At 43.9% G+C, this 15889-nt stretch overlaps 1 protein-coding gene across 1 annotated transcript; it reads left to right on the top strand.

Moving 5' to 3' along the window:
- Nucleotides 1-3183: 3183 nt before the first annotated feature.
- Nucleotides 3184-15572, top strand: LOC149941348 (bone morphogenetic protein 4-like). The gene is made up of 2 exons (XM_090179461.1): nt 3184-3946; nt 14205-15572. Exons 1-2 carry the CDS (start codon nt 3184-3186, stop codon nt 15290-15292), a joined length of 1851 nt encoding a protein of 616 aa, XP_090035587.1. The 3' UTR covers nt 15293-15572.
- The last annotated feature ends 317 nt before the right edge of the window (nt 15573-15889 follow it).

The raw sequence follows: 15889 nt of genomic DNA, 5'->3' as shown, positions 1-15889 counted from the left end.
CGTCGCGTCCAACTTCCAAAAGATTGGAGATGCTTATCGCTATTTTTCTCTTTTACGCCGATACGTTTGATATTTCTTAGAATTCCGCTCAGGAAATATCGCGCAATTCTCGTGAATAATTAACCGCGAGGGTCCTAAAAATGAGCCGGCTTCGCTCGTGGCCCCGAGAAAAATGCTCTCGTCGAAATGGAATCATACATTTTTTACGGTACACTTGTCGGGAAGTAAAACCAACTACACGGGGGTACGACCGGCGGGGTTTTTCCTTCAAATTTATCCCCAAAACTACGAAAGCTAATATGAAATTCGTGAATTTAACGGAGGATAACCGAGAACTAGAGTGGAATGTAGGTACCGTCGAAAAAAGTTCTAAGAGAAGTACCAGTTAACCCCGAGCGGAGGCGAGGCGGGATTCATAACCAAAATCCTGGAAACCGTTACCATCTTTTCCGGAGAAAATCGAGTTAAGTTTGTTTAACCAAGAGCAGGACGCGAAGTTAGATATTGAAGAAGACTATATTCTTTCCACCAACCAGGTAGTCCACCGCCATCCAGCCAACTTCGTTCCGTAAGAGAAATGACCCCGACTCTAATTTAAACCTTGTTTGTACCCCGCCCCGTTCGGAGAGAGTACATAACCCGGGGCCAACGGATTCCATTTTTCTTAACCCCATCTGGGCCCTCCCCCTTTTTTATACCTTCTCCAATTCGCGACGTCCTTTTTTTGTTCTATCGGGAGAGGAGCCAAAGGGTCACCATGAATCTAGTGGCTTTCCGAGAGCCGGAAAACGAGCGGCGGTTCGAGGAAGTGGCGTGCTTTAAACGCCGACGAAAACGAAAATGGCCAAAGCAATAGCGGGATCTGTCGGAAAGGACAATTTCGGAAACACCGGGATCCAAACGAAAGAGTTATCCGTTTAACGGTTCTCGTAGTAGGAACGCCTTTACTACCGTTTTACGCGCGCGGTCAAGAAACGAAGAGATAAATCGTTCTCGCTTGTCTCGGGTCCGCGATTGAGGGATGTTTCCAGCTCCCGGATAATCCGCCAAAGTACTCCTCGCCATCTTCTCCCGCCACGAAGGTGGGCTGCTCGTGTTAACGGCGATTAATTGACCGTTTTCTTCAGGTTCAATCGGAGGAACAAATAGTTTTGGGGGGAGGGTTACGATTCACGTTGGCGTTCCGTTATCACCGGTGGAACGCGCGTTTACGCGGAAAGCGCCTGTTAACTTCGATACAACCTACGTTTTGCTACGCGATTTACAGCGAGGACGTCGTTACTTTCGTCAAAGAAGTTTTATATTTTAGGAGAACTTTTCGTAAATCTGTCGGGTGAGTTTATTCGGGGGTTCTATTTTAACGGCGCGTTCGGGACGTTTCCGAGAAAGAAAGTGAAGAGCGCCACGGCTCGAAAAGGGAAATTCGACTCCACCCACGATTTGGCTCGCTATTAAATTTGGGGATGTAGAGAGATTGAGAGAGTCGAAGGCTTCGGTTTTTCTTAGAGGACGTAACGATGAAATAAAAATATTTCAAGAAGAAGAAAAGCTATCGTTGGAGGGACCCGTTCCGAGGGTCTCTTCTCCCGCTCATCGGGGACTCGTCCCGAAGTTTACGACACTCTGGTACCCGGTAGCGTCCCGCGGCAGCGCCTCGATCGAAGACGATTTCGTCCAAAGAGGGGGACGGCGAGGGGTCCCATTCTATTTCGCGAGGAGAACACCCCCTCTTTCTTTAGCGGCGATTGAGAAGAGACGAAATGATCGGAAGCCGCCGATATTCCCGCTTCTTTCTGGCAGCCCGGCTCTTTCGGAAATGCCCAGTTAGAATAAAGAGTTCGGGGGGAGGGGGGAAGAGGGGCCCGGTGTAAGTGGCATCGCCGCCGGTACGAAGCCCGCCGAAATCCGCGTTCGAAAGCGCGCGCGCTCACCGGGATTCCGCGAAATATAGCGTGACGTCACGGGCACGGTTCGCTGTCACTGGATCGTTGCGCGTTTCGACCACGCGTTTCTTGAAAATGAGCCAGAGACGGACGGTGCGGAGTGAATGGGCTGAGAGAAGCGGCTCGGGAAGCGAGCGCCAGAGAAAGTTACGAAGAAGAAATAAAAAGAAAATCAATCCGCGGATAGGAGATAAAAGGGAGAAACAAAATTTACCCGGCATTACAAAACGAAGGTGTTGCTCGGCGGGAAGGATGCGAGATGAGATGAGACCGCGTCCGACGATCTCGTCGCCACCGAGTCCAGGGATTCCTGTTCGCGACACCAACTGTTGGTAAACTCCTTTTCGAAGTCGAAGACGCCCGCGATACGAGATACGAAGTCGTCGCCGTCCAGGTGCGCGAAGAAAATAGAGATATTCACATTTGTCGAGTCGAGACGTCCCACGCGCGGAATCGGCGCTGAGTGATAGCGCGCTCTCGTGTCGCCACGACGCTCGGCATCCGTCCGACTCGCCTTTGCGGAAGCTGCGGCTCGGATGAAGAAGAGCCGCTCTCCTGGTCCGATAAAAAGGAGGAGAGCCCCCCGGAGTGCGCTAGACCCCTTCGCGACTGCGGCGCTTATTCAAAAGCTTGACTTCTCGATCGACTTTCGTCCCCCGGCGCGGCCGCCTTTTTGACAAAAATCTCTGGGAAATTGAACTTGGCGAAAAATGATTATTACTCTCCTGGTCTCTCTCCGCGACTCGATTCCTTCGGCTCGTTTCTCAGGTATCAAGGCGTAATCGCGGCTAAGAACGAAGGAATCGCCCTCCCCGAAACTTACAGTCGCCGTTCCGAAAGGCGCCTCCTTCGCGTGCCCCCCCCCCCCGCACTCGACCCGCGAGGTAGTCTGGTTTTTTGCCAGCCATATCTGTATACAGGCACTCGGCGAAAGGTGGACAAGAAGAGAACGCGCGCCTATTTCCACCTCTCTCTCTCTTTCTCTCTCTTTCTTGGAGCAGGAACAAGCGGCGCGTGCTAGGACTCTCGGGGGTAAAGGATCAGCCTTCAGTCGAAAAAGTCGCCCGTCCAAATCGTAGTCCAAACAGAATCGCTCCGACCGTTGTCGCGGAAGGGAGCGCGCCAGACCTATGGTGGGTCTCCTACCCATGGGCGACCAAAGATAGCCCATCCGCCGAGGACCGCGTGAGTGACCAAGGAAGGAAAGCGCCCCACCTGGCTCCGCTACGATCCGCGAGCCATGCGCCAGCGATGGCCACCATTTCTTCTTCTCTCCCTCCTCTACTCGTGGCGCGTCGCGTCACCGGCTGACTGCGTTCCCCGACCCGCTCCTTCGCTCGCCAACGTCGCCGGGTGGCCTCTCGCCGCGCCGGAACGCCTCGTCGACTACGCCCGCTACAGCCAACAGCCCCGACCTCTGGCTGACAAACCAGTCACCGCGCTACCGGACAGTGGCGCGGCTGACAAGGCGTTGAGCGATTCTTCTTATTATCTCGAGTCTCCCTTGGGACGCGACATTGTCGTCGACAATTACAACGTCGTCTCGCCGGAGGAAGAGGACGAGGAGGAGGACACCGAAGACAACAAATACACGGAGGATTATCAAACCGGCTCTTTTTCAACATCGTCGTCGGCCAACGACAATTACTATAACGGGGAATCGCCAGAATCCCCTTTGCACGGAAGCCGGCAACGGCAATTGCTGCAAGAGATCGACGGCGGCTTCGAAGAGGGCGAACGCGAAGACCTTTTCGATTTGCAAGCCGAGATCGAAGAATTCAAACAGAGACTGCTGGCCGAACTGGGCCTGGAAAGGCCGCCGGACACTTCCAAGGCCAACGTCTCGGAATCCGAGATGCGCCGCATGCTGGAACTCTACCACCGAAGCGTCGAGGAGAGTCGCCAGCAAGAGGAGGAGGAGGAGGCGCGCGAGAGGAGGAACCACTGGAGTGGACCGGGAAGCTTCGAGAGCGTCTACAGAATATATTCCTACAGAAACACAGGTAATTCACGTTCTTTATTGTCTCAATCTCGTAAATACATTCTCCTTCACAATCGCTAATTAAGAAAGTCGCGTGAAACTGGTCTGGCGAACCCGTAATTTCCAATCGGACAAGGCTCGTTGCGGGGAATTTAGCCCGAGCAACGTCACAACGTTGGCCCTGTTAGAACGATCGCGCTTTCGGCCATCATCGCGGATCGAGAAGCCGTCGCCGCTCTCGGCTGCATGCGGCTCACGTCCTTCCAACGAACTCGACTTTTAATCGGACAAATTTCCAGAGCCGATATTTTCGAGGTCACCTTGCATTTAAAATATTCGGAAAATATTTTAAAAATAGAAAGGAATCTCGATTAAAACGAGCAATATCTTTTCTCACACTCGATACGTTCGCGAATTCGGAAGACGTCATCCGGACGATAATTAGTTGACAAAAAAGGGGGAGGAGACGACACCACCTAGTAACGACTCGAAACCATTAAGCGCGTCAAGAACGAGGATACGACGGATGTTTCGTCGACTGTCAGTGACGGCTATGACGTCACGTCAACCGTCACTCCCGCAATTATTCAAACGTCGCTAATAACAGAGCCAGTTTCATTCCGATTAATGAAGTGTTGTCCGAGCTCGTGTTTATCCTCAATTAGCCGTCGCGCTAACAGTATATACTTCAAACGGGAGACAGCGTGTAAAAAATACTCGCGATCTTAAAGGAACGGCGAAGCATTTTTCGTCGGTATAAATTAAATTCAACGAGGAAAAAGCGCTCGAAACGAGATACATTGGTATGCGAAGCCCATAGATATTTTACGAGATATTTTTCCTGGCCCATTATACCTCGTCTAAGAATGGAAGAGCGATCCGAGAGAGAGAGGCCTTAATTTCGAGACTAGTCCACGGTCCACTTTGAGGTTCCCCAATTCCTACAAATATTCCGCTTCGTCAACGTATCGCTATCGCCAAAATAAAAGAAGCCGATTATCTCGTTTATAGAAGTCAAATCGGAGAGAGAAGATACAAAAAAGTATATTTTTGAAAAAGGACACGCGTGGAGATTGCGACTGTTTCGACCCCTCCAGGAAAAGGGGTCTCGCGAATTTCGTTTTCCAACCTAATTAAAAACGGACGTCGAGCATTCATGTTGGCTGTGGCTTTCAGCAAATTAAATCCGTCGCGGATACTATAGCTGCCAGCTAACGCCGGATGAGAAACGAAAATTGGGTTTGGTGTTCTAAAACGATTTGGAAGACGAAAAAAAAAAAAAAAAAGGAAGGTTCTCCAATTTCCTCGTTTCTATCGTATCAGTTTTTTGCACTTCCAGTTACCTCATTCTCGTCGTAGTTTCGCTGGGCACGCCACTGGCTAGAATTAATTCGGGGGTTTAAGGGTACGTTATCAAGACATCGCCAGAAATCCTTAACTGCCGGTTCAAACTAACTCTCTGTCTAATACTTGATCATTCTTTGGTAGCAGCGTATTACGATGAGGTCCGCTTAAAAATTTAGGGGTTCTTGGAGGATTTACCACCCATTTATAGAAAAGCTGTCACGGCCTAGCTTGAGTTATTCACGTCTCGCGTGCCAACTTTAGAACCTTGAATCAGACTATCACATTCTAGCATTTCAAGGACTGGTAGTACAGTATTCTCAACATATTAATTTTTAATTATTTAAAAAATAAACGCGATTAAAAACCCACGACAGTTAGTATAGTTAACCCCGAGGGTGTCTGTACCATGGACAAAGTAAGCCGGTTTCAATTTCGACATTTTCACTGGTAATATCATAATGATAGAAAAAATATCTCCGTTTAATGCTAAGGTTATGGGCGTATATTCTATATTATTTCTATAGCTATTCCATCAAGAAAATAGAGTTTAGAAATCTATAAATATCCCTAAACAAAGTATTTGTTACATTTAGCAGCGAAGGAACGCGTTTCGCGTTTGTGACCTAAATGGTTACTTCTACCGTGAAAATATATCTTATATACTTCTGGTAATTAAGAAATAAACCGTGGTGGTATTGACAATATTATAAAATCATTTATACAACTCTGCGCTGCTTAGTGCAATTGGCGTTGTCAAACTAGCTCAAAAAGCCAGATACACCACTGGCTTCACCCCTCAGACGGTTGGTTGATGACATCAAATTCTATTTGAATATAATATTTATTCCTAACATTCTCCATTGGATTTAATATTTGTACGTGTACATTGGTACGTAACCCCGAGTCTTTTTCATTCCACGATGGGTTTTTAGCGGATTTTAAAGCTAGTTACGGGTCTCGGGTCGGGTTCGCACTGGGCGCTTTGTCGAAATTTCTGAATAATTTTCGCGGGAAAAAAGTCATTAAGACGCCGAAACGAGCGGGTTTAAGTCGGCCAAGCTCTGTTAAGTCGGAAGAAATAAGAATGGGAGGTGTCACTCAATCAATTGGCTGGGTTTGGGCTGATAACGTAGTACGAAGTGGGCAAATTGGGGGATATGAACCGGCCTTCGAGAGAAACGTGTAGAAAAGATAGTGAATTTTTTCTAATCATCTTTCAGCCTCCCCCCCCCCCCCCCCGTTTCCCTGACATAAAATGAGGGCCCGGGGCTGAACCTTTTTTTTGGTAAAATAACGACATATTGGAATTTTTCTGACTTGGCCACACTTTAGGGCAGAAAAACGACTCTAGAGCGCATCGCCATTCACATGACGAGTCGCTCCACACTACGCCGAGTAAAACACGCCGCTCGTCACACTCGATCACACGAAAACGCGCGGAAAAAATTGTCAAATTTACTGTGCCTCCCCTCCACCCGCGACAATTTATCACTCGATGCGACTCCTTAGGAAAACTATCGTTTTGGAGGACTTGGAATTACTCTTTCATTTATTTGCTATAAGATAAATTTATTTTATTGAAATAAATTGTTAGATTACGAACGAAGATATTTGGGTTCGTTCACTCATTTTTTTACGTAGTTCGGTTAGTAAAGGGGAAAACGCGTGTTCGTCCCCCGGACCAAAATTCCAGGTACGCCACTGAGTTTGGTTCGTTTGAATTAGGTATTCTTATAAATAAGTTTCCCAAAAATAATTATGTTTACTCAAAATTGAAATTGGAAGGATATGTAACGTGGAAAAATTGTTTTCCGAGTGAGAACTGGGACAGCTCCAGTTCCCACGAACGCGTCATTGAAAGTTTTGTATTGAGGCGGATTAATTGCGTACTCTTGAAAATGTTAGGCTTAACTCAACAACTTAATTCGAAACAAAAAATAACTCCTGTTTTAAATAAAAACCAATTTAAATGAGATTCTTTTAAATGAATTACAAATCGATACAAAGGCAACTTATTTATTTTGTATTTATTTATGTGAAGTTGATTAATCAGCGATTCGGGTCCCACATTTCTCTTAATTGCGAGAAAATATCTTTTTTAAACGGACTTTTTACTGATATAAGCTGAATAAGCTGTCAAAAAGGTACCGAATCAAGCCCTTAAAATGAAAGCTTGTCGGAAAAAATATTTAAAGTGGTTTTATTTTTAAAGACGTTCATTATGTGTGAAGGGTTTCCCGATGTAGCGAAAGTACAACGCTAATTTCACAATCGCGAGGCTTTATGCAAATTATTATTTTTTTTTATAAATCTCTCATTTGATTCCCACATATTAAAATAAATTATCGCGTGATATTTAGCATATTAGGTATATTTTAAAGGAATTACATTAAAAATGTGCGCTCTAATGAGACGCCCTAGATTCTACTAGGGGTTAGGGATGCGAGTGAGAAGCCCCTTTGGTTGGGGTCGATCAGATGGAAGTCGAATCGTGTCGTCTGCTCCAGAATGGATCGGGCCAAGGTGATTTCTCAGAAAAACGGGCAAGATTTGCAAAACATTTATACATTTTAGAAACCAGTTTAGCGATAAAAAGTCAAGAGAGAGAGAAAAGTTAATTTAAACGGGGAGAAATAGTCTGTTAAGTTTCCAATGAGCCCCGAAGACGCAAAAGCTTGAAAAAAACTCGGTCTTTCCCCACAAAAAAATATCCACGATATAGCTCAATTTTTCTCCGTTTTAATCGGAAAAAGCGCGAGAAATAGAACGGAAAATTTGTCCAGATTATAAAAATACCACAAATTAGCACGTTTTCGAGAAGTAACGCCTATCCTGGCTTCGGCATCGTAGCGGAAAAAGCAATTTTCCAACCCGGTCGCTCGTATTCACCCATCCTCGAGTGCCACCACGGACGGATGCTCGTCGTAGGCCTATCGGAAGAGACCTAACCCAACCATTGGCGGATAAACCAGATGACGATGGGTCCCTGAGACTGTCGGACCTTAGAGCGGTGTTGTTCACCCTCCTTCCCTTCTCTCTTTCTTTCACCACCGGCGAATTAAACCAGTCTTAAATATTAAATTTAAACGTTACTTCTTCGAGATGGACTCGGTTTGTATCGGAAAACGTGTAGCTAATACCTTTCTCGACCCTCCCGTCACTTTTATTAGCTAATCAGAGAGAGAGATTCGGGCGGGGGGAGGGACGGGGGAAGAAGCCCGATTGGCGCGGATGACGCCACGCGCATACAGAACAGGGTGACCAGTAAAACATTACCAGAAGAAAAAGGCCGGCGGACACGCCATTACCCCTTTCCCCTCAGCCACGCAGCGAGGAGGCGTTCTTTTAGGCCAACTTTACACCCAACGAGACTAAAGGGGCTCGATCAGACGATACCATTGCTTTCGAAGCAGGGTGTATGGCGCTCAAAATTCAAATCTCCCTATTATTACACCGGCGGATTACGCGTAACGTTCTCTCTACTCGGGACGTGTACTGATTTTAAGAAATCCCGACAACGAAAGTCCTTAATTGGCCACGAGATCAACCTGAGGTCAACCACTCTCTATGGATATATAACTCGGATCGGATCAACACCTGTCGTTAGGTGACGGGGTCAAGGTGATCGGGAAGGCGCGTTTTAATTTGGTAAACAATCACGTATCCTAAGAACATCTGCACTTTGGACATAAGACTCTTTTTACAATTCGCTCTCCGTTTTGCACGTTTAAATTACCGAATGAATACATTTTTATTTGCATAAAATCATTTTTGAAACTGGAAGGAGCAGGGCTCACAATAAGGGGATAAGACTGCTTCCAAGGTTTCGACTACAAATAAAGCGATGGCACCAGGCTGAAATTTCTTAAAATTTTAAACGTATTATCCTCAATCAATTGAAGATTTAGACTGGCTTCGGGGGTTTTCAAGCAGTAATAGCACGTTTATTGACACGTTCAATATGAAAAATGGTCCGACATCAACCAGTTATGGCTAAATAATTTTGAGGTCAACTTCGTGAGAAGGGTTAAGAGCTTCCCGACAACCTCACGTTCCTGCCTGTGGGTCTTTTCAATACATCCAATGAAATAGTAAAGACAAGGAAAGAGAAACCCCACGAAGAGACGAGTTTATAATACTAAGAAAGGTCGACCTATCTCGACATTATAGTTAGGCACCCCGCTGCGAGTCCTTTAGTATCGCGCCAAGACAATTCGGTTTCTCTAGATACATTATTACTTTCAGAAGGTGACGGTAATCCTCTCAAATTCAAAACTATACTACCCCCATCTGGGTTGGAGCTACCGGAATTCACCTCAATCAACTTACCGCAAGGACAGTACTAAAAGAAGCAGTGTACGTCACGGATTGACGTCATCTTTGGTATAACAGTCTTAGCTTATTGAAAATACTTTTGTGACACGGCTTAACAGAAAAATCCGTCTGGAATAACTAATGGTTTCACACGGCGACTTTTGGCTTGTAGATAGCGAAAGACCTTGGTTTCATAGTTTAGACTTTAGAAACTTGCGCAGTACCTGAACTTATATTCTCCGTAGAGCAAGCTAGAAGGGATACATTAACTCTGGTAACGAATATATCAACATATACGACTTAATTTGGAAAGCTGAAGTAGGTGTCCACATTTCAAGAAGTACTTGTATCGCAAAGTTATTAATATCGCGTCGATAAGCGTTATAGCAAGGTCATTCAATGTCATATAGCTCTAATGGCTTCAACCAAAATTTAACTCTAATAAAATCCGGAGATGTACAGGTTATTTAGTCAAATGTGATCACTTCACTTTGAGATTACCATAAGTATTTAAATTCTTCAAACGCAAAGCATCGCCTCTAACAATCAGTTTTTGGCAGTTTCATTCTTTTTCAACCACTACATTAGTCAAGTAAAATTAACTATGTATCGAGGGATCTAACCAAGAGATAAAACATAATCGCTATTGCATCAACAAAAACGTGAAAAACCTTCGTAAGTTCAGGTTCACACCAGAAAGTGGTTGAGTGGTATTTTGAGACATAAGAGTAGGTACACTGCGGTACAAAAGCGGCGCGAGCCAAGAAGACAAGTGGGTTCTAGTGCCAAAAAGGAAGAGGAAGAGCTAGTACAGGGAATGGCTATAATTTATAGGTGGGCGGAATAAAGAGGGGCGTTGTTTTGACACTTTCGACATTAATATTCAGCCTGAAACGGGCAGTGAAGGAAAGAGAAATGACACTTATCATCACTTTAAAATAGACGTCTGAGGTGGTCCGCTCGAAAGATTACTCTCGTTTCGCGAATACGTCAACAGCCCCTCATCTTTGAAAACGCGAATGAAATATTACAGACGGGTTTGGTTATGGCGAATAAAAACTGGATGTTTTCGTCTCGAAACCATTCCCCCATTCGAAGATTGTCAAATATGAGAAAATTCATTGCTAGTAGTAATTAACAAAAGGCCCAAAGGATTCGTTATGGTAGATGCCAAATATTTTCTCTCAAAATTACAGTGGGGTCACCAGGATTTCAAAACTGGTGGCGCTTAAGCCATAAGCACCGGTCAGGGGCGTCCTAGTGAGTGTTATGGGGGAGGGGGGGGGGAGCTCCCGAAAAGGTTTGTAAAGTTGAAACATTGAGGCCGACTAGGAAAAATTAAATTTTTGATGCCCATTTTTAAGTTCGAAGAAACTTTTCGACAAGTGAATTGGCAAAATTGGGAATTTTAGGAGGCGCTTTTCGGAAATTTTAGGTGGCGCTTCCGAAATTTGACAGGTGGCTGAAGCGCCGCCTAAAACACCCTAGCGACGCCACTGCGAAAATTAAGAGCCGATTTGACGGCGGATTCATTTTCTTTTACACTAGCCTCAACGGCATTGATACGTGAATAATGTCTTTCGCGGTTCCACAGTAGCCCTCAATCTACCATCTAATGTCGAGAATTAACATATCGATGTTCTGTGGTTTTGTTGGCGTATTATTAGTTTTTTTTAAGGTAAAAAAATGCGAGACAGATAATAATTTACATCTAGTCACCATAAAATTTCCTCGCTGTATAATTTTAATGCGCGACACAAACTAAACACCGCGAAATTAAAAATTTAAACTACCAATTTGCATGTATGAATTAACAACGAATATATTATACTTCTCCATAGTGTTCCAACTTTCAAAGGCTAATCGAGATAAATTTTAAATGCCAACTCCGGGTCCAAACCTCTTCTTTGGCCCAAACAGTGATACAATGCCAATTTCGGTCGTATTGCTCTTTGTATTTTTATATTAAAATTTTTAATATCAATTCTAAATATGTCAATTTTGGTCATGTATTTTTTAATATAAATTCTAAATATTCGGAAATAATCGCAATGGTCTGGGAACTCTGGGGTTTGATTGAATTTTTTCCCCAAATTTCCAATCAGTTTCTATTTCTACTAGAAAAGATACATTAGATACTAACATAAGTAACATTAAAACAATAAATATGTCAATTTGGAAAAATTATCGCTGTACTGATTTTCAAAGCTATTGCGCAATATAGGTTTAGTTCTCAGCATAGAGCCCCCTAGTGCCTAAATATGCTTAAGGCGAAATATACTACTACCATGGACGATAACGCGCTAATTAGTTCGAGCGCGAGTCCAAGTCAGTGTCGAAAAAAGGTTCGGTTAGGAAATTAGCATTAAAACAACATGTAGTGTCATACTTATTGTTATTATGTTGCTTATGATACTACTAATTCCCAAACACGCAAATATATCTAAAAACGTCACGAATTAGAATAGGCGAATATGGCTTTCAAAGACTTTTAACCCAAGGTGTACGATTCAGATTTGAAAACTATCTCTTCTCGGTGTTACGAGCCGATCCGGGGACAACCTAGATTCTAATCATTAATTTTTTGCCGACTTCTCTTTCGATGTAACGTGTTTTCTCGAATTAAAATCCCCAAATATCGCGAAATATTTTATAAAATAAAACTACGTTCCCAATCGCGGTTATTTTTTTAATGAAAAACCAGTACCTTAACCGGAGTCGCGACTACAACCACATCAAATGTTGTCTGAAATTTGTACGTTACACCCACGTAAATATCAGCGCGATAATAAATCACGAGCGCGTTTGGAATGTAATTTTAGTACGACCATTAGGAAAATTATTGTAATTAATGGCGCTACAAGATTTGTTTTCCTCGCCTGGTGTCGGTCTCTTGAAGCCACTCATTATAATGATCCCTTAATAACATATTTCGAATTATTTCCTTATAGGTAAACATTAGTTTCTTATCAAGGCCGTAGGCCCGAAATGAAGACATTAAGCCTAGAGTGAAATAGCACTGGCATATTCTAGAAAGTGACAAGTTAGCGTTAGGCAACGCGACTTCGAGAGGGGTGTAACCAGGATAACGGCCCACGAGCCAAAAGTATTGACGTGGTTTGATCGCGCAACTAGAAGTTCCAGAACTTATCTAGGTTCGAAATGTTTAGTCTAGTCAATGATAGTAATTTTTTCTTTACACTCATTAACAAGGACGCCGAGGAAAATGGTGCGGAATCCAACACTAGACGGAACCGTGAAACGGCGAATTTCAAATATTTGACACGGATTGGCATACAATTAAACGTAGAGGAACACAACGCAATGTCATTAAACGTTAACTGGAAGTGACGTTATCTAGTAAATGTTTTCGGGAAAACCTTAAAACAATTACGAACCACATTGATATGATAATTAATATCAAGAATTTATTTAGGTTATTGAGTACGTACGAATCGATCCGTTTACAGAAGGGAGAAGTACTACACAAACTAATACTTATAGTAGTACTTAATTAGATGCTCTTATATAGTTAGGAACTAATACTCTATTCAAATAACGCTTATTAAACCGCGTTTAGGACCCGTTAATAAACCTAAGTTTGATTTTAATACTTTAATTATAAATCACAAACTTAATTAGGTAATAGATCCTACTAGCGGACTTGACAGGTAGCCTCGTACGTTCTTGTTAAAGTAAACGTTGTAGACATGTGCCGAGATATAAAATACCGGTATTCGCACCATGAAGTTTCAACCTCCAAAAAGTACTGGTGTCCTTTTCCGCCTTACAATGGTCGTTCGTTCACATTGTAGCCCTGAGTTTTCTTTTAGCGCTACGGATCTTTAGTTGGGGAAGACTGAAGAATCCTACGCTTTTGTATTTCGGGGTCCAGGCATCGGCAAAACCCAAAAATTATTAAAGTTGAATACAAAACTTAAAGGGCCTCAGTATCATTTGAAAAATTCGACACGATCAATCAAATGCTGGAGACTAGCGCTAGAAATTATCGAAATACAAACGCTTCTGCGTCCACCAATAACCCGGCGGAACCAAGTTCATCACCATGATGTTTTAATCTCAAAATTGGCCAGCCCTCAAAAGCAAATTTCTTAATAAATAAATTGACACTTTTCTTATGTTAACAATAGAGAAGACTTATAGACAGTTTTTCCCCTCGTCGAAACCAAAACGTTACTTATCCGATTCCATTAATGTTTGGGAAATAAAGGTAACAAGAAGGTGGCCGCGGGCTTCTCCGTTCTCTTTCTCCCCGCGCTGAAACGAAACAGACCGAAAAGACGCGTAAAATGGTTTTGGGGGAAAAGTTATTCCCAAGTTCCGCCATCGCTAGTATTTAGGGAAAAGGATTCTTGTTTCGCCGAGAGAAATTTTTGGGGTAATCGCCGAAATATTGAGGCTATTGGAACTCCGAAGGGTCGCGAGAGTGGATATTTTGATCGTGAAATTAAAAACCTCAATTCGCGCGTAATGTCTACGACTCGCAATTTCGTAATTATATCGTATCATTATCGCTAATTATATTCTCGATAAGTAGGCCTAAACTTTATTTGTACTCGTATTACGAATAAATAAATGATCGTTTAATTTTACTACAGGTCAAGAGCTAACTTCCCGACGCCAAAATCCTCGCGACGACCGGTTCGTGTTTTTCCAAGTGGCGGATTCCTTCCCGGAGCGAGATCGTCGCAACCGGAGTTTGAGTTCAGCCAAGTTGCACTTGTTCCGACCTTGCGGGGACATGCGGCCATCGTCAAATTCCGCCAAAAAAGAGAGTCCTCATCGACGGCGGGGGGCCGACAGTCCCGTTCGACTGGCCATCTACCAGTTGACCGAGCCTTGGGTCTCTTACAACGCTAGTCAATGGGCCGACGAACCGGCGCTAACCGGAAGGATACTCGTGGAAGAAAAACTTTTGTCGGGCGTTAGCGTCGGCGGCGGCGCTGCGGGAAGCGGTCGGCCAGACGACTGGCTAGTGGTAGACGTCTCGAAACCGGCCGCTGTCTGGCTGGAGACGCCTTTGCTCAACTATGGACTTCTGGTCAAATGTTTCGGCGGCGAAAGGTCACCTAATATTCCTTCTTCAAATTCCTCGCGGTTAGACGACCAAAATAATAGAAATAAACAATGGGCGGTCGAGGCCTCCGTCGCTAATAGTCAACAGTGGCGAGAGTCCGAAAGCGTTCTGGACATCTTGGTGCGCGAATCCAACTTCCAAGACTACGGTTCGCGATCGAAACGTTCTGTTTCCGGTTACGGGAGAGAACAACGGGACACGCGCGGGTCGCAAAGGTCCCCCTTATGGAACCCGAACGTCCTCGGCGACGGAGGGCAAATGCTGGAGTGTTCGGCCACCAAGAAGACGAAATTGTGTTGTCGCTATTCCTTGAACGTTTCCTTCCAAGACATCGGATGGGATTGGATTAACGAACCCAAACAATTCGAAGCCAACTTCTGTCGGGGTCGCTGCCCCTCCAAGGCCAAAAACTACGCCAGCACGCACGCTCTCATTCAGAGCATCATTAACAGTAAACAGGGCAAGAGGTCCGTCAACGTGCCAAGGCCCTGTTGCGCCCCCAAAAAATTAAAATCATTAAACATTCTTCACCTCGATCAGAGTGACCCGCCGAAACTCGTCATGACGAGAAAGAAAGGCATGATCGTCAAAGAATGCGCTTGCTCATAAACACACGAAATACACTATAAGGCCTATTAATACCCCCCTTCATCTTCCCCCACGTATTGAAAGAAATTTACCGCCATTTTTGTCCCCGGCCCAGATTGAATTTTAAAGTTATCTCCCTCTTTAAATTTTCACCTTTCTTCCAATGGCTCAATTTCAAATCCTTTTACCCCCGCGTAGAGCTATTTTAAGTGATATATTTAAGAAAGTTTCAACCTTACCCACATTCCATATCAAACAAAATAAGAGATAATTTAACTAAATATATATAAAAATATACAAGTGTTCCAAATCATAGGTCAAAATCTTTAGAATGGCGTAAAATTCCCTCGCACATCCTATTCTGGAGATAGCCAATTATTAGTAGAATATCTCCCATTCCCAATGCGTAAAAACCCACAAACCCAACAGTTTTTGTTAGTCCATTGTAATTATTTGTAATTTATTTATCATGTAAATATATTCATAGTGAATTTAAAGATTGTTTATGCAAACTTACAAATGTGGTCTCAATTATTTAATCCATCAGTAGCATATATGGGGATGTGGAAAACGGTCATATGGTATATTTCAACAGTACATCAGTGGATTAAAGAAAAA

Source organism: Leiobunum rupestre, chromosome 6 (assembly GCF_980474605.1).
Source record: "Leiobunum rupestre chromosome 6, qqLeiRupe1.1.hap1, whole genome shotgun sequence".
NCBI lineage: Eukaryota > Metazoa > Arthropoda > Arachnida > Opiliones > Sclerosomatidae > Leiobunum > Leiobunum rupestre.
Note: the sequence above shows the minus strand (reverse complement) of the source record. Positions and strands in the feature narration are given on the sequence as shown.